At 40.0% G+C, this 20144-nt stretch overlaps 1 protein-coding gene across 1 annotated transcript; it reads right to left on the bottom strand.

Annotated features, from left to right (window-relative positions):
- Nucleotides 1–9771: 9771 nt before the first annotated feature.
- On the bottom strand, nt 9772–15766 carry tspan31 (tetraspanin 31). The gene is made up of 6 exons (XM_029436277.1): nt 15573–15766; nt 13201–13368; nt 12999–13079; nt 12766–12906; nt 12278–12388; nt 9772–10953 (listed from the first exon to the last, which is right to left on the bottom strand). The coding sequence occupies exons 1-6, from the start codon at nt 15633–15635 to the stop codon at nt 10879–10881; spliced, it is 639 nt and encodes a 212-aa protein (XP_029292137.1). The 5' UTR covers nt 15636–15766; the 3' UTR covers nt 9772–10878.
- Nucleotides 15767–20144: the final 4378 nt, after the last annotated feature.

Raw genomic sequence — 20144 nt, 5'->3', positions numbered from 1 at the left:
GACGTGGACGCTGCGGCCACATGAACCGGGAGCCCGCGAAGTACGAACCGGACCTGTGTGTGTGCGCGTGCGTGTGTGTGTGTGTGTGTGTGTGTGTGTGTGTGTGTGTAGCAGCTTCTATTATTTTGTCTACTAACTAAAAGAAACAGCTCTCTGTATGGTGCAACACAATTCAACAGCACACCAAACTGCAGCCTCCAGAATGATCATAAAGTTGAATCAACACCTCTTTAAAACACACACTGAACATTACAATCTTCATGAATTGAGGATTTACTGCAGCACTGTTGTATTTGACTGTAAGATAAGTGTACCTAATAAACTGGCAAGTATGATCGGCAGAACTTACTTAAAATATAATTTAAGATATAAATACTTGTTATGCAGTAAGATGTTACCCAGCATGGGACGGATCAATGTGTAAGCAGCGATATCAAACTGTCAGCAGTGGTGGAAAGTAATTAATGGGCCACTTTGAAGCTGCTTTAAGTCTGTTGGATGTTAGCACTTTCATAGTTTTACTTAAATATGATTTTAAATGCAGGACTTTTACTTGTTTCTACACTGTGGTGTTGTTACTTTCACTAAACTAAAAGATCTGAATACTTCCACCACTGTACCACCGCTGAGACCCCGAGTGTCTAACAGCGATAACTCGAGCCACTGTGCTGATACTGATACTGTTCCAGTAATACAGACAGCAGCACAACCAAGATCTATACACTCACAGTACACAATACTGAAAGTTCAGCGAGCGCTTGACATTGTGTCAGGTGTTTGAAGCTGTTAACAGTAGAGGAGCAAACTGTCTCAGAGCAGTTTATCAGGACAGCGAGACAACGTAATTATGGAAACGTCAGAGACACAAGTCCAGAAGTCACTTCATCTGCAGTTTGAGGAGAAGATGCTGCCTTGTTGCCTCTCTCTCCCTCCGTCTCACACTCTGCAGTCTCCTCCATAGCAACAAAACCCCCTGTCACATCGATCTTGATTGATTTTTCACACTCTGCTTGTTACAGAAATGGATTTATTTTCAGCATAATGCTTCATTTGAGATGCAACGCCATACCTCGACCATCATGCCTTCTTTCCATTATAAATACTGCTAATATATCCATATACTCAGTGGTGGAATGCAACTAAGTACATTTACTCAAGTACTGTACCAAGTACAACTTCAAGATACTTGTACCTTACTTGAATATTTCCATTGTATGGTACTTTCTACTCCACTACATCTCAGAGGTAAATATTGTACTTTTTACACATTCGTCTGACAATTTTAGCTGCTTTTCAGATTACAATTTGTCAAAATGTTCCTCCTTCTTGAGTTAAATAAAGTATTTTAAAACCCTCTTGGTTCAGCTGGAATATGCATCGTCACAGGCTGTTTTTCTGAGCTCATGAAAACTTTTTAGAGAAACATGATTCTCACAGCTCAGAGGCGCTCCAAACATGTGATGATCTTATCGAATACGACGCATTGCAACAAAGGAGTTAGGGTTAGCACAACCTTAACCATCTACAGCGGTAGATTGCAAAAGCAATTTTCATACTAGAGATGTAGCTCAAAGTGCTTTTCAATAAGGGACAGAACAACATAAAAACAGGGGTACAATGCTATAATTAATGGGAAATAAGAGGAGAATAAAACACACTTGATAAAATAAGTAGAATCTCTCACGCATAATTCGACCAAAATACATTAGCATTAGTACCCATTTGGAGCAAACTGTTCTGTAATGTGTATGTAATGTATGATTACATGATGGCACATCGTGGGAGGGTTATTTTATGATGATTCTGTGTGGGGGGAGGCATGGTGCTATATGCTAATGAGGTGATCGTCTGTATGTAAGTCTGCGTCCAAAGCCCTGAACATCCTGCTTTATATCAGATTTATAAGCTGAAACGTTCCTGTCTGCACACCAGGAAGTCACATGCATGTTTAATGAACTGTAAACCTGAACGCCTCACCTCATCCTGTCGCTTTCTATTCCTCCATTTCTTATAACTCAAGTATTTTATTCGTTTTCCTCATTGGCTACAGCTCTGGTTCCCCTTTTGTGTGACGTACACTGACAAAACCATATCTAATGAGCTTATAAACCTTCTTAATATGTGCTTTTGAATTGATTTAAAATAACTATTTCACATTGATTATATAAAATTGGACAAAAATGACAATACTTTTTTCATACCATTTAAATTGTCAATGATTAGGCTGCTTTGGTCACTCTTGCATTCGTTCTACGAACACTTAGAGTGGCAGAAACTGGACATTTTAAGCATTTATATGTAACTTGTAATTATCTATTTCAACCGTTTGTCATATTTTACTTTAGGAAAAACAATGGCAAGAATCAGACAAAAGATCTGCACACTGAAACAAAGCAATTATGATTGAGCAACATTTCGATCTTTGAGAAGCATTGTCAATTTTGATTCAGCACTTGCATGATGTGCATACTCTACAACCTGTTTAACTTCAGTGAAAACTATTTAGTAACGATAATACGTGCGGGTTTAAGACACAAAGGGTGATGCCGGGAACACAGGGAAAAGGGATTTCACACAAATACAGATGAAAGCGACAGTTCAGTTATTTACTTCAAATGTTTGGTTGGATAAAAGGCTCACAGGCAGGTTCAGGTAAAGGGGCAGAGGTGAGGTGCCGCTTCTGGAAAAGTGCAATGTCCATAGCAGAGCAGCAGAGCAGATGAGGAGAAGTGGGAACAGGTGAGGATGGGTGTGGCTGGAGAGGAGGGAGCAATTCTGTTCGACAAAGGCAGTAACTTTTGAAGAAATCGCTGAAGTGTCAGCGTTTGAATACATTTTGCACGGCACAAAGATTGTAAGATTGTAAGATAAAGCAGGTAAGGAAGAGATATTTTAGTATGAACGGGAAGAATGAATGAAACATAACTTTGTTTATATATATATACTTACATTTTATTGCTTTTCATTTAGTCAAAACAGAACAAACAGACATTTGTGTCAATGAGGAAGATATAACTTTTATTTAACTACGGAGTCACATTGAGATTAAAACCCTTTTACAAGTGAGACAAACAGCAGCATCCAACAGATAACAACAGCAACAATAGGTACGACAGAAAACACATTACACACTTCAGTGCCTTTACACAGCAGCACTATTTAGTCGTTATTTTGTTGGTACATTGAAGCAACTGCAGCCGGCAGTGACCGCTTCCTTTATTCTAAATTTGAAATCATTTAAAGAGATTAAGCTCGGCCTGCTGATCGTTGCAGGATGAAGGATCGTAAAGGAACAGGTTTGTTTTTCAAGTGATATCAGGGGCTTTAAACTGGAGCTGAGATTTAAGATTATGACTGCTGTGCATACGGACTAAAATGTACCCGTGTTGTAACCCACGCAGAGGGATGAGCACCATACTGTATGAGTACAATGATGGGTATTCAACATTTGGTACCACTGTAGAGAGTTTCATTTTGAAACAATGTTGTTCTACCTTGTCATGTGCGAGTGCCTTCTTCATTTCAAGTGTTAATCGTAAAAATAAATGTAATTTTGCCACTTTAAGACTCAAACGCTCTCATTAACTCCCTCCAGCTCCTGCACCGCCTTCCATCTGTGGACGAACAACAAGCATCCCTGCTCTGTTTCATTATTGATAGATCTTATTGACCCGTTTGTCTCCCCTCACTGATGATAATGATTTGCCTTCCTGTTTGTCCTCGCCGAGCAGTGAGAAGAATTTAGATCCAGATACAAACCCAAAGAAACCGCACTGTGGGGGAAACCACTGTTAATGTAGCTTTTGTAAAAAGGAAAATTCATTTCCTGTTATCAAGATTTATTGAATTGAGGCTCAAATTATAAAATATGTTATAAAAATTTACAAATAAAGTCAAATTTGTAATATTTTTCATCTTTTCTATCCCATTAATCATAATACAAACCATTAAATATGAATATAAAGTAGTAAAAACTAGCTCGAGCTAAACCAGCTATTAGGTCAAATGCATTGCATTGATGCATCAGTATCCCATCCATCCATCCATCGTCTACCGCTTATCCGGGATCGGGTCGCGGGGGCAGCAGCTCCAGTAAGGAACCTCAATCTTCCCTTCTCCGGGCTACATCCTCCAGCTCCGACTGGGGGATCCTGAGGCGTTCCCAGGCCAGTGAGGAGATATAATCTCTCCACCGAGTCCTGGGTCTTCCCCGAGGTCTCCTCCCAGCTGGACGTGCCTGGAACACCTCCCTAGGGAGGCGCCCAGGTGGCATCCTTACTAGATGCCCGAATCCACCTCAACTGGCTCCTTTCAACGTAAAAGAGCAGCGGCTCTACTCACCCTATCTCTAAGGGAGACGCCAGCCACCCGTCTGAGAAAACTTGTACCCGTGATCTCGTTCTTTCGGTCATGACCCAGCCTTCATGACCATAGGTGAGGGTAGGAACGAAGATCGACCGGTATATTGAGAGCTTTGCCTTCTGGCTCAGCTCTCTTTTCGTCACAACGGTGCGGTAAAGTGACTGTAGTACCGCCCCCGCTGCTCCGATTCTCCGGCCAATCTCTCGCTCCATCGTCCCCTCACTCGCGAACAAGACCCCGAGGTACTTGAACTCCTTCACTTGGGGTAATGGCTCATTCCCTACCCGGAGTAGGCAATCCACCGGTTTCCTGCTGAGAGCCATGGCCTCAGATTTTGAGGTGCTGATCCTCATCCCAACCGCTTCACACTCGGCTGCTGAACCGATCCAGTGACTGTTGACGGTCACAGACCGATGATGCCATAAGGACCACATCATCTGCAAAGAGCAGCGATGAGATCCTCAGGTCACCGAACTGCAACCCCTCTCCTCCACGACTACGCCTCGATATCCTGTCCATGAAAATCACGAACAGGATTGGTGATAAAGCGCAGCCCTGGCGGAGGCCAACATTCACTGGGAACGAGTCCGACTTACTGCAGAGTATCCGGACACAACTCTCAGCTTTGGGCGTACAGGGATTGGATGGCCCTCAGAAGTGACCCCCTCACCCCATACTCCCGCAGTACCTCCCACAGTATCACTCGGGGGACTCGGTCATACGCCTTCTCCAGATCCACAAAGCACATGTAGACGGATGGGTGTACTCCCAGGCCCCCTCCAGGATCCTTGCGAGAGTGAAGAGTTGGTCCGTTGTTCCACGACCAGGACGGAATCCGCATTGTTCCTTTTCAATCAAAGGTTCGACTTCCGGCCGAACCCTCCTTTCCAGCACCTTGGAGTAGACTTTACCAGGGAGGCTGAGAAGTGTGATACCCCTGTAGTTGGCACACACTCTCTGGTCCCCCTTTTTAAATAGGGGAACCACCACCCCGGTCTGCCAACCCCAAGGCACTGTCCCAGACTTCCACGCAATGTTGACGAGGCATGTCAACCAAAACAGCCCCTCAACACCCAAAGCCTTCAGCATTTCTGGACGGATCTCATCAACCCCTGCGGCTTTGCCACTGTGGAGTAGTTTGACTACCTCAGTGACTTCCATCAGGGAAATTGACGATGATTCCCCTCATCAGCTTCCAGCTCTGCCTCTACCATAGAGGGCGTGTAGTCGGATTCAGGAGTTCCTCAAAGTGCTCCTTCCACCGGCCGATAACCTTCTCAGTCAAAGTCAGCAGGGTCCCACCCTTGCTGTACACAGCTTGGATGGTTCCTCGCTTCCTTCCTCCGGGCAGGGTCTCTCCTTTCCTTTCCCTTTTTTTCATGAAGTCGTTTTTGAACCATTCTTAGTCTGGCCCCTCGCCTGAGACCAATTTGCCTTGGGAGACCCTACCAGGAGCACTAGGCTCCAGACAACACAGCTCTCAGGTTCATAGGGCCGCATCAGTATTAACAATCTAATACAGCAATAATAATATATCAGTCACATTTATATGCATAATAATTCATTTTAGTACATTTTGCTGATAGTATTTTTTACCTAAGTATGATTTTAAATGCAGGATTTATTTGTAATGGAGAGCTTTTACATCCTGGTACTTTTACTTAAATAAAGGGTCTATTTCTTCCAACACTCTATGATTTCTCTGAATTATGTAGTCTCTCTGCATCCAGAGGATTTCTTGAAGATACAGCTCTAACATTGAACGGTAAAATATGTTTAAAATGCAGTAAACATCCACATCAAACAGTATGATTACAAATATGGAAGTTTATTTGTGGAACTCGATTATCTATAGTGATGTATTTGTTAAGTTTCATCTGTTTATTACAAGATTTTTAGGCCTAAAGCTGAATTTTAGACATTTTGAAACATATTTTTATCTTTGCTTTGTAAATTTAAAATGTAAAAGTTTAGGTGTTGTTTCTACTTCTTTCAAGTTCAATTTTAAACACCAAAATAAAATATTAAAATATAGCTGTGAGATATATATATATATATATAATATAGCTTTTGGTAAATGGTAAATGGACTTGCATGTCTATAGTCTTCCAACGACTAAAAGCATCTTTACACTACATGCATTCACACATTCCTACTCTGATGGCAGGGCCGCCACACAGGCTGCCAAACTGCTTGTCATCTAATCTGATGCTCACACACAACTCGGGGTTTCAGTCTCTTGCCTAAGGACACTTCGACGTAGCCGATCTTCTGATCAGTGGATTTGAATTTAAAAAAGAACTGCAACTACTTTGCACAGTTAATGTATATAGTATGTTTAGATTTGAGTAGTTTGATATATTATACAGTGTTGATATGCATATATTTACTGTGTGTGTTTGTATGCCTGATAACCTGCTGCTGCTGTAACACAAGAATTTCCCACTTTGGGATCCATAAAGTACATCTATCTATCTTTCTACAACCCGCTCCACCTCCTTAGACACAGGCGCCCATTTAGGTGCAGTAAGGAATATTCTTTACAGTATTGTTCTGGTATTTTTACTTAAAAGTAAAAGATCTGAATACTTCCCCCACCACTGAGAACAGGACTATAATAAGAAACAATGCATTGTCCCCTACTCATCTGAAGGCTGCCTTATCTTGCCCCATGCTGAAAAGCTATACATAATTAGTTCTGCCTATAGACAAGCCCCTATAAAACCCATTCACCGTGTCGCTGTGATATAATGGACCAAATGTTTCAAGATCCTGCGCTTGCAGAGCCCATGCTATATCTGTAAAAGGACAGATGGCCATCCCTGTTGGTGCAATTCTCCACAGCTTCTCCGAGCTAATACACCCGGCATATGGACATGCATCACAGGGTGGGGACTGGCTTCGGGCCCTCAGGACGGCACGCTGACAGGATAGGGGATGCGATATGTGGTGCAGATTTCCAAAAATGCTGGTCCCAGGCCACCGGCAAAACTCAAGACCCAAAGCCCTTACCAGGCACATTTCACTTACATAAATGTTCCCGCGTCTCAGGAAAGTGAACCTGCAGGTGCTCCCTGGCAGGATGCACCAACGCCACAGATTAGGGCACGCCTTTTTGTGGAGGGAGGGGGGGCAGCGGTGATGGTGACAGTCTGCCATGGGCCATTAGGATGAGGGCAGAGGAGCAGTTTATCCTCATTTAGGATAACCTTGGTTGAAAGGTATCCGGATAAATTCCTCCTGTGTTGTCTCTATTCCCTCATCACGGTGTACTTGAGCTCTCCATCTGCTCCCCCCCCCTCAACCCCCCCCCCCCCCCCACATTATTGGACCCATCTCAGCTGAAGGGATTATTGGCTTTCTGAAGAAATATCACAGAGACTCAAAAACCTTTTGCTTGAGTAAATACATTCTACAGCTGCCGTGTTGATGCTATCCACCTTCAACGTGGATGCTGCCTGTAAGACACCCGTCACTAGAAAGACACCCCTGTGTTTAGATTCCTTGCTTGTCTTCAGGTATTTACTCGTGTCAGAATAAGAGAAGAAGTGGCAGCTGCAGAGACTCTGTGCTGCCATCATGTGGTGAAACGTGTCTTTGGAGTCATCACACCTCAACTCTGACTAAATCCTTTCAGTTTGAAGCCAACAGTGGTGCAGGAAGTACTACGACCTTTTCATAAAACTCTACTGGCATTAGATTAAGGTACATATTTGTACCTTTACATACATATATAAGGTGTACAGTTACTTGTTGCACTACTATTACATTATATTGGTTTGGCTTATTTGTAGCTAATAGTTGAATTTGTATTCTATTGTTTCTGTATGTTGCACTTTTGTTTGGCTTATTTGAAGCTATTGTTCTGCACTTAAAGGATTTCACCTGTTTGAAGCTGATGTACTTGTTCGGAGTTGTATCCTCATGATTGTCGCTTTGGACAAAAGCGTCAGCTAAATGAACTGTAATACTATTATTATTTCATATCTTATTATTACTTTCACAATGTGTGCAGTTATTTATTGAACTAAGATTACAATTTCATATCATCATAATGTGTACATTTAGCTCATCTTGTTTATTTTTTAATTTGAAATGTGTCTTATATTGTGTCTTTATTATGATGTACTCTACGTGGCGCTACAAATTGCACCCCAGGGACAAATAAAGGGTTTTTGAACCCTAACCCTAACCCTATTATAATTATTTTGTTTCATATTACTTATCTTATTACTTCTTTTTTTTTTTTTTTACAGGATAATTACTTGTTTTGAACTAGTTTAAAAAAAAATTGTAATCATTTTGGTTTCTTTGTATTTAAATGTTTTGATCAAATCCATATATATATATATATATATATAGATACATATAAATATATATATATATAAATATATATAAATATATATAAATAAATATATATATATATATAAATATAAATATATATATATATATATACATATATATATATACATATATATATAAATATAAATATATAAATATATAAATATATATATAAATATATAAATATATATATATACTTATGATGTAAAAACAAAAGTACAATATTAACCTCTGAAGTGTAGTGGAGTAGAAGTATAAAGAAGCATACAATGGAAATACTCGGGTAAAGTATATTATAATATTTGAGTAAGCTTCCAATAGACACTAAAGACACTTCAAAAGCAGAAACCACATTGATAACATCAACACAACATTCAGGGTGCAGTTTTTTAAAGACAAAGAGTTATAATCTTAAACAATGATTTGAGGGAAACAGTTTCCAATTTGAGGTTTTATTATTTGGAAAATGAAGTCTCAAAAATTCAAGATACATTTGAATGACAAGGGCACACAAGTTGTGGTGAGGTTTAATATATGGCATAATGTTTAAGATCTGTCAAAATGTTCTTAACACCAGCGATGACTCCAAATCAGCAGCAGGAAATCCATTTCAGCCAAGTTGACAGGTTCAAGTAAGACATGTAGTTACAGTTTGTGTTAGTCCTTTAAGTTAAAAGCAATTAAAAAAGAGAAAACACACTTTTAAAAGAGAATTAATGAGCAGTGATTTATCAACAAGAAGTGTTAAACATTGAGCCAGGCATTGAAATTATATCATCAAAACTACAATATAACTTTAGCCTAATGTGCATCCTCCAACTTAAATTAACTTACATCCTGAAAATATTTTTACAAAGCATTTAACACTGATGGATGAAAAAGAGCTGATGGCAAGTGAAAACAAAATCATTCCATTAAAGAACAATTGTTTTGAAATATATATACATACATTAAAAAAATTAAAATAATAATTGCAACCAAGAGCAAATTTTCACAATTAACACTTTTAAAAACAAAAATTGGGTTTGTGATGAGCGTTGTCCAAATTCACCCAATCAAAACAAAGCAAACGGCACTTCATTCCTTTTTTTTTTTTTTTTTTTTACTACATTTGTTGCGATTTCTTCCAGTTACACAGGAGGTAAAGGTACGTACCAGAATCTATACTAAGCAACATCACTGTGCGACACAAAGGAACATATTAAATACAGGAAGGGTGGATTATTGTGGCCTTCAAAGACCTCAACTATGCAGGCAAGCCTCCCAACGAGAGGCGACTACATGGCAAACCCATCGAGAATGATTTCTAAAAGATTATGTACAACATCAAGGCTGCAGTCCGTTGGCATCTATCTCCGACTCGTAAAAGTTAGTTGGCTCAGTTACAGTTCATAAATATCTTGAACCCGAAGGACTAGCAACTACATCACCTAACAACTACTCTTGCTTCCTAATCCTGTTAAATCCCGGCATTTGTGGCATCAGAAAAAAAAAAAAGAACATTTACATACAATTCAAAAACTACTTTACACCACATGTCCAGTATTTGACTCATTTCCCCCCCGCCCGGCTGACTTTGAGAACAAACTCATCACACTGGACATGTTTACAGTTCTACACATCACCGACAGCACTGACCAGAGGAATATATTTGTCGTTATGTGGTGGCACTACATTAGAGACAAGAGGGGAAAATTCAAGGTGCATACAAGTTATTTTGTTGGACACGGCAGTCGTTCGTTGTTGTGGGTAGAATCGAATCAACAAAAGAGGCCGTTTGTCTGTGCAGGCGTAGGAAACATGCAGAGATGTCTCATTCCTTGTTACATAGTTGGAAACTAGCAGGAAATCTGGTACTCAAATCAAGGCTGGGTCGCGATACCAACAAGTCACACTTCTCGGTATTACAAGTTATCCTTTCATACACAAGTATCCAGCTGGAGCTCTGGCAACATTTCTGGACAGGTTGTTGTAGTTTCTCAGTCTCAGGTGAAAGTGTGTGCGTGTTTTGTTTCTCAGTGTATGTTAGGTGCTGCGTGCGCTCGTCCATTCTGTGTTGTAGTGGTTGGGGTGGTATTGTATTGTATGCCGGCGTGTCCGCCTCTAGATGTGCATGATTCTATGTGTATCAGTGTGTCTGAAACGGCATCGAAAGCGCTGCGTAGGTGGGACTGACTATAGGAAAGCGCTTGGGTTTGCCCGTGGATCCTTCTGGTTCCTGTAGCGCACAGCGAGCCACACTCCCAGGATCTGTTGAGACATAAAAAGGACAAATGAATAAATGAGAACATTCAGCAGCACGTCATCGCGAGATGAGCTTGTTGATGTAGTGACTCCTCACAGTAAACAGCTAACATCAATACTCCAAGAATCATGTAATCCTTTTAGACTAACATCTGAACTTTGAACATCGTTTAGTCTTCATGTTGAGCAATATTACGAAACTCTAATCTACAATTTCAGGGGACAACATGGAACGTCTGGTGCATACCTCAATCTTCTCTCGCTTACGCCTGCTCCACACTGCCTGTGTGAGGAGCTCTTGTGCATCACAGAGCATCTTGCTTTTTATTTCGCCGCTCATGTTAACATGTAAGAGCAGCGACACAGCCCTCGCGAGAAGTGCGGCTGGGCTGCGCATCTAGAGATTTAAGGGGTCTCCTATTTCTTCCACGTGGTTCACAGCAAAAATAGATACTTTTTTTTCTTCTTTTAACATCATCCCAGAAACATTACGACACTTTCAACATCTATATCTGAACAACATGTCACAGACCATCTTTAACTCAACACTTCCTGTTCGTTTCAAAATAAAACCCCTTCTAGCTTCTTTAGTGGACAAAGTCTCATTTGTTAACACAAGGCTTTTATTCTGAAATATTAGCATGACTTGCACGTCTCCAATAGATTAATAATACCGGCTTTTAATTGTGGATTATTAATATTATTATTTACAAGTGAGAACACATCTCTAAACCTCTTTTGGTCTAAAAAATATAAATGACATTACTAATAAAAATTGAATTAAACATTAGTTTATTGATGGCCAGTATGAAAGGAAGTAGAAAGAAAGGAGCAGCAGCGCTGTAAGTGTGGACGCCACACGCGTGCATCGAGCCGCAGCAGTTCAGTTGTGTAAATATGGTATATGTATAAATACTGTGTTTTTAAAAGTGAAATATAAAGAAAGTTATTGTTGTTATTGTTATTAACACACTACCCAGCCGGGAACATGCTAGTGCTAATCAGTCTTGTTCCTATTTTCTCCGCACTGAGCAGTTTATTCCCCGCTGGCATTTTGCTCTCAGCATCGTACATCATTTCATTCAGAGTCACTAAACTCTGTTGGTAAGAGGACAAATATTTCACACAGTTTACTTCACTGTCTCGTAACTGTCTGCAAACAGTTTATGTTGTATAACACAGTTAATAACTGAGCTTCATTTATCAAGTTGAAATTCTACAAATCAACATTTGAATTCTGTTTATTTATTCTGTTTGACTCTGGTGTTGGGTTAGGGTTAGTATTGGAGTGGATGGTTAGCAGATGTTGGTTTGGAGACTGGACACTCACCTCTGTGAAGCTGAAGAAGAGCCCGACGCCCCCGAGGATCTTCAGAGCCTCTGTTGCATGAGTCAGCATCTTATCCCCGCAGGTGTAACAGCTAATGTTCTTTTTGCATAACTGGAGGGAAAACACACAAAGAGAAGAAAAGGCCTTTAGTCTTCAGCAGTACGGCTCCACGGTGTGTCAGCTCGGCCAGTATTCGTTACCATCATCTATTCTGAGAACTAGAGAAAAGACTACTTTTAACTTATCCTGGTTAAGGGAAATGCTTATGTCACTTGTATTCAGTAGGGCAGCTTGTGTAACAGGAAGTAAAAACAGTGAAACTGCATTATCTTTCTATGATTCAACCTTTTATCTAAAGAACACCATAAATAACCTGAATAAAACTGAATGTTCGTTTTGTTTCATCATGCAACAACCCATGTCTGCAATTGCACAGTTCTAGCTTTGTTTTGATGTTGCAGTGAAAAGTTTGATATCTTAAGACTCACAGCGGGGCAGTTCTGCAAGTCCAAATCAAACTGTGCCCGGCTGGCGGTGTAGTTTAGAAGCCCACAGCAGTTCAGCTGGATCTCCAGGTCTGTCTTGGTCTTGTTTTCCAATATTCCCCAAGTGGAGTTCAGAAGTGCCTCCTGCAAATAAGACAAATAAATTGAAGATTAATTTCCTGTTAAAAGTCACAGAAATGTAAACATTTTATTTACGCAGACGAGAGTTTCCTCACCTGTTGCCCGCGGTTCATCGCCAAGCAGGAACAGGAAACTCCAAATTGGAACAGGAAAACGATAAAAAGAATGACCATGTACTGGGGAGGAAAGTCAAAGAAGCAATGGTGCAAAAACATGGAGAAGACACAACCACAATTCTAAATCAACGACTGAGCCGATAATCCTCCGCAGATCAACGCCAACAAGGGGAAAGGATACAAAGAAAAGCATGACTTGGTGGTGGTGAATTGCTCCGATCAGGCCAACAATAGCAATGAGGAGCAGGAAGACGCCCACTGCGATGACCCCTCCTATGATGTGGATGCTCGACACCAGGCCGAACCCCTTCCCCCATGCCGCTACTCCAATCAGCAGCAGCCCGACCAGCTGGAAAGGAGCAGAGGGAAGGAAGTTAACCTGAGTCAGCTGAGGTAACGTGCATCTGATGGGACTGAGCACATCACGCGGTCATGCTACCACGTTTTGATTACCACAAACACCGGTTGTCCTTTAAAAACACTTAAAACAAGTAGGTCTAGGATCTCGGATTTGGAGCTCTATGATGTTAACTAAATAATGCAGGTGAAGCACAGCAACAGTCACAGAGAAAGAAACAAGCGAACGTAGCTCACGAGACAAAAATAATGTGCTTGCCCCTTTACCTTTGAGCTGACAAAAACATTACACATGAAGGGACTATTTGTCTTGTAAGTCTTCTTTCATTGCCGTCACTGCTCTGATTCTACACAGCGACTACAGCATCACACTCGTGACAGATCGTGACTCAGCTCCCAACATGATTGCTGGCATGTGTACATGTTCTAAAGTTTTCTGAGTGGGTTGGTCACGTCTCAAGTCGAGTGGCTACCAGTGTGTCACAACAGGAGGCAAACAATGCAATGTTACCTTTACTCCCATGTCTTTCACAAGGTGCGTACCTTTGCAGACTTAAAAGGGATTTAGACAGCAGTTAGGAGCGAGACATAATTAAGATATTTTTAACACTATCAAGACGGTTTTGACTCAACTTGAAAGCAAAAACGGTAAACGGTTATTTCCTCAACAAAAAACAAGTTACAGTATATAAAGAGTATATTCTTTTTTGTCTTTTCAACAGTTTAAAACAAGAAATACATTTTTTTATGATAAAAGATAAAGAAATTAAGAAAATCATCACATTTGAGAAGCTGGAATATTAAATATTTGGTATTTTGGCTTGAAAAAAAGACTTAAAAACAGATCAAAACATTTTATTTATCGACCAATTTGGAACATTTGTTTTATGCAATTTATTGATCATCTTATTGTTTATATTTTAGTTTTATTTGCACTCCCTTCCTCTGGCATTTGCTCAGTGTTATTGGTCGATGTATGTCAGTGGGCAACAGTACATTAATGTTTAACTGACCTGTCTTTTTTTTAATCTGTAATGCCTTGTTATATTATTGTGTAGAGCTGAAAAGATTAGCCCATTAAGATAAGGACTGTATTTATCTCCAGGGAAATTGTTGCGCAGCAGTTTGGAAAAACAACAAATTGGTAACAACAGGGTGAACACATGAGTAATGTAAGGCTGTACGATATTACGCAATGCAACAGCCCTGCAATACGACCTGAATTTCAATTATAGGGATAATTTGGAATATCCTCACGAGAGACTTAAAAAAACTGTCTAGAAGTTATCATGGTAGAATGATAATACTTGTTTTTATCCTTTATGTACAGGGGATTTAAGATTACTTTATTTGATTGTTTGTTTTTCACTAAAAATAGGTGTGTGTGTGTGTGTGTGTGTGTGTGTGTGTGTGTGTGTGTGTGTGATCTGTGACGCAATAAAAACATGCGTTACTTAATTCCAGTATGTGTTGGTGCCCTTTTAAGAGCTTTATGCATATTTTGATGATTATCTGGATATTATTATGGCATGACGTTTTAAAATCATCCCATCGCTTTAGACAACTGCTTGTTTTTATGTTGACATACATGGGGAAGCAATGTTACAAAACACAACACCACAGCTTTAACATTCATCATTAAATCTAATCTCCCTTTAGCTAGTCTTCCCAATGTTTAGTTTCAGAAATGGACATATTTACTACAGGACTGTTGTGATAGATGTCACTAACACAAGGCACACAGGGGGTTTGACAATGATCAGTTTAACCATTAGTTCAAGGAGAGTCTGTTAGCTGAGCTGAAGCCAACATGTTGACTACAACAACTCACATGACTGACAGACAAACAAACACACGGAGGGGGGGTCAGCTGGCTTCCCAGCTAACGGTAGCTTTCATACACATAATGGCGATAACAGGCTAACCACAGTTAACTAAAAGCTCTACATACCTGTCTAGTTAGCTAACGTACACTAGCAATGACTAACTTTTTACATATGTACAAAACATATATTAGTCCATACCATTAATTCGGCTGCAAAGTAAACACAGAGGAATGTTAAGTAAAGGAGAAATCAGTAACCTTTCCGCGTCGTTGCAAAATTGCTAGCTAGCTGACGTTCCTTCAGAAGCTAGTGAAGCTAAGCTAACGTAGCTAGCTATAGGTTAGCATGATGATCCATTTTGTACACTCACCATGTAAACCACATTCAGGGAACAAAGCGCATTTTTGGAACAGGTGAAACCGCCACAGACCATATTCGAAAAACCTCTATCGGCTAATGTATAAATAAAGATGAATATAATAAAAAATCTCTCCGGAGCGCTCAACGTCTGGACACAAATGCTTCTGGTCAGCGGGGAGGGCGTCTCTGATGACGTCACACCGCATGTGACGTCAGCGTGTCACCCATATGTCATGCTTTTAGGGTAGAAAACAAAGCTGGAAGGATTTTGTATTTAATTATAATGATAATAATTTGGTATATGTTTGAAACATCCATTATATCTACCTAATCTGTTCAGCTCGACCCTGTTTTGCTGTGCTTTGGATTGCACTTCACCACCAACCTGTTTATTTATGATCCAGTTTACTTTTAGCATGTGGGAATTGATGTTTAAACATGGTGATGGGGGTTACAAGTGGAAATAAAGTGTATGTATGAGTATAGTCACAGGTGTCCATACCTTAATCAGCACAACCTTGGCAAGTGACCTCAAACAAAACAAAAGTAGAAGAAACACAGCACCAGTAAATTTGCAAAACAGAAACTCAACTTAATCATATACGTGTGTCTTACTTGGACACACCCAAACACTGCACAAACTCCAAAGCTGTAAATTTATACAGCCTTATGTAGTCCAATTTATCTATAATTTAATTTAATATTGATTTACAGTATTTCTCTTGTACCTTGAGCATAGATTTAACCACACCCTGAGTTTGGAATGATGCACTTGTTGTGAGTTCAATATTGTAAATAAATAAAAGTAATAATAAAAGTAACATTTAAACATTGAAAATGATATAAAGGACTAGCAAACAGGATTTCCATTCTGTGTAAGCACAGTGAGTATTTTCAGCAGGCTCTCTGTGGTGATGACAGGACACGAAATGATTACACAACAGGCCTGGCAATACATCAGGGAGTCATCTGTGATACAGCATGACAAAGAAAAACAGAGAAACGTTTAGCTCTGTTTGACATTATCAGTCATTTATTCCTCATAAATTTGATTTCTAACCAATTGCACAATGTAATCTCTAACATCCTGTTGCTGTGGAACATCGAGCTCCTCATATTGAATGGGAGACTGTTAGTGACCAGAAGATTTCACAAAAACAAATGAGAAATCATCGGATCTCAACCTCTTGGGAAAGTGAAAATGAAGACACTGTCTACTTGTGACCTCACATAACAGCTGTTCAATAAAAGAGCACATTTCACCCTCAGGTTGTTTCGCTTGGATTATATATTTGAGGTTTGAAGAGGTTAAAGGATCCTGTATCCTGTATCGTAACAACTGAAACTGAATTTTCTTTTGCGTCGCCTGTCGAAAGTCTCGGCAGATCTATGACAGCACTGTACGGTATTGTACTGATATCCTCTCTATGTCTGACAGCAGTGGATGTTTCACAGCTAAGAGAAGAGTGTGTCTTCTCCAACACATCAACTGTGATCACAGTGTCATAATTCAAATGTTTTTATATTATTGTGTCTTTATTAGAAGAGAAGTGGTGAGATAAATGTCAGCCTACAGCACCTTTTCACTGGTGTGGCCACCACAGCAGTCAGAGCTGCCGTGTAGCGAAAAATATGGTTTGAAATAAGGAAGTGAATTCAAACCTCCAGAGGAAACTGAGACACGTATTGTCGTGAGCTGACTTTGTGGTCTGGAGAACGAGAGAGAGAGAGACAGACACCCTGAGGCACCGCTGCATCTTGTTCTGTGCCTTAAAGTTCGTGTTCATCTTGTGGGAACCAACACGCCAGGAGTTCAAATGGGCTGAAGCGAGGCACTTTAGCTTCAGTTTAAAAAGAGATCCATGTGTCAGGATGAACAGCAACAGCAAATCAGTAAACTCCACTGCAATAAGAGCCGAGATCAAGAGGCATGAATCCATCCAGAGTGCAATCAACAGACTTTCGAAGCAGTTTGAAAGAGTCGACAATCCACAGCTGCGCTCTGGTCTTAAAGTTTACCTCCACAGCATTCAAGGTAAGCTCATCCTTGTTAGCTGCATTACTAAGTACAGTATGCTAAAGTAACGGATGCTAAAGTTCTTATCGACAAGGTGTAGGAATAGTAGTCTGACCCTCAGGGCGCTCACTTTAATGCATTTCTTGATATCATAAGCAGGTTTACAGTCAGTTCAGTCGATCTTGTCATCAACATTAGCGTTCGGGGAACATGATAGCGTAGGTGATTGATATCTTCCTCTGTGCTTCCTGTGTCGGTGTGTCTTTTTAGGGGAAGTCGCAGTTCATTTTCATTCTCATTTCACTCTGACGGCAAAGATTCACCTCCTGCCATCCGCCATTTATTTATTATCAGTCCGTTTCTGGACACGGGCAACCAATGGCAACATCCCTCAGCAGCCATTGCCATGGCAGCAGGATGAAACCTGCTGTGCGGCCTACTTCCTGTCTGCCAATCTGCAACTGCCCTCAAAACCACTTCCTTTCAGACAAACGGAGGCTTTACATGTGAAGCTGATCAGTTCTACATAATTTCCTCATGTCTGCACTTCCCACCCTTTCTTGTTAATGTGACACAATGTGTTACTATTACAACACTTGTTCTGTAGATGACGCACAGGAGACGTCCAGTAGTGAAGAATCCGTTACTTAAGCAAGAGTAGCAATACGAATGTAAGAATACGTTCTTACGTGTAAAAGTACTGCATTCAAGACAATCCTTTGTCTACCAGTGATGGAAAGTAACTAAGTACATTCACTCAAGTACTGTACTTAAGTACAATGTCGATGTACTCTTGAGTATTTCCATTTTATTCTACTTTATACTTCTGCTCCACAATATTTCAGGGAAATCTTTGCTCAGCTACATTTATCCGACAGTTTGAGTTGTTACTTTCTAGATTAATATTTTACATTAAAAAAACAATATATAAAATACAATGAATTGTAAAAAGTTAAACCAGTGGTACTTTTTACTGTTGATACTTTTGTCTTTTTATTAGTGTGGCTACTCATACTTATTTTATGCTGCATAAATCACAGCATAAACCAAACCTGAGCACCTGTGTGGGTATGTGCAGCCGTTACTCTATTATAATGCATCCATACGACTGTCACAATATCATATTACATATTATATATATACATGATTATCGTGGCCAAAATAATTCAGGATAACAATATTATTTGATATCTATATAATTATTTTTTAAATAAATAAATAAACAATGCTTTGTTTATTTATTTATTCCTCTTTTTTGGCAAATTACTAAATATCAAAATATGAGTGTATGGAGGTGGAGAGAGTCTGTAATCATAACTGTATATAACGTATATTTATTATCTGCTGGATTATTAACACAATATTATAATTTGTCTATTATTACTATTAAATTAGATATACTGTACATCATTTTTAATGGTCATTTGTCATTTGTATTTTATATATGTATATATATTTAAGTTTTTTGTACACGTTTTTTATTATATAAGATTTTTTATAATAGTTATTTCTTTCAATATTTGCTCTTATTTTTCCATTTTAATTTCTCTTAATGCACAAATACACCAAATCAAACACAGTTATATAAAAAGTAAAGCATTTCCCTCTGGTATGTGATAGAGTCCAAGTATTCGGCTGCATTAAGTGGAAATGCTCACGTAAAGTACACAAGCAGTGAGGTCCGATTGTGAGGAAGAACTTTACGAAATAACCAGCTAACCTTTTGATTACAACCGTTTGTTCATTAGCGGTTTCACTCTTTCCACTGATTGTGTGTGAAATGAAGGTCAATCAGCCCCCCCTCCCCCGATGGATTTTCAGTTAGCTTTGAGGTCTTTTCAGGCTCTGGCTTGAAAAGCACATCCACTATGTGTTAAAACATTCAGCTGAATATTGTTTCTGTATAATTAGGCTGCTGGAGAGAGGATGAAAGTCAGTGTATCCTCCATGGGGGCCTGGGTCTGTGAGTGTAGAGTTCACTGTTGGGGGGACTTAATAAGCGTGGGGGATGTGGTCGACTGACTGTGTGTCAAAGTAAAGGGATGGAGACGGAGAAAAGGGGAGAGGTGGAGCTAAATGAAGACATTTAAATGTGAATCTGACTGGTGGTGTTCACTGCAGCGTGGCAGCAGAGCGAGGGGGGGGGGGGGGGGGAAGATTGAAGCAGAAATGAAAAATCACCCTGCATGACCACTACCCTTGGCCAGTGTCCATCTGACAGCACCCGCCCATAGGTGTCAATGCGCGCGTGTGTGTGTGTGTGTGTGTGTGTGTGTGTGTGTGTGTGTGTGTGTGTGTGTGTGTGTGTGTGTGTGTGTGTGTGTGTGTGTGTGTGTGCATCTTCACAGTGTTTCTAAAAAAGTGCCTGCCCAAAGATTTTCTGCGTTATATGGGGGTGTCTATTTCAAAAATAATTAGATTCACTGTGCAGCACTGCGAGCTGCAGCACCCTGACGTGCACTTTAACTCACCCAGACGTCTCTCGCTTCTTGTTAAAAATTGATTTTCACACATGTATTACGTCACTCACCCTGATAGTGTGTTTGGATTTTTACCTCTCTGAGC

The sequence above is a fragment of the Cottoperca gobio genome, chromosome 7, assembly GCF_900634415.1.
Source record: "Cottoperca gobio chromosome 7, fCotGob3.1, whole genome shotgun sequence".
In the NCBI taxonomy this organism is placed as follows: domain Eukaryota; kingdom Metazoa; phylum Chordata; class Actinopteri; order Perciformes; family Bovichtidae; genus Cottoperca; species Cottoperca gobio.
This window is presented reverse-complemented; position numbering and strand designations above follow the sequence as displayed.

Excerpts from the sequence above, each read along its gene's own strand:
- tspan31 (XM_029436277.1), bottom strand. The coding sequence starts at position 15,635 with ATGGTCTGTGGCGGTTTCACCTGTTCCAAAAATGCGCTTTGTTCCCTG. Across the intron at positions 13,080-13,200 it reads ACCAAGTCATGCTTTTCTTT|TACATGGTCATTCTTTTTAT; the intron begins GTATCCTTTCCC and ends TTTCCTCCCCAG. Across the intron at positions 12,907-12,998 it reads CGATGAACCGCGGGCAACAG|GAGGCACTTCTGAACTCCAC; the intron begins GTGAGGAAACTC and ends TCTTATTTGCAG.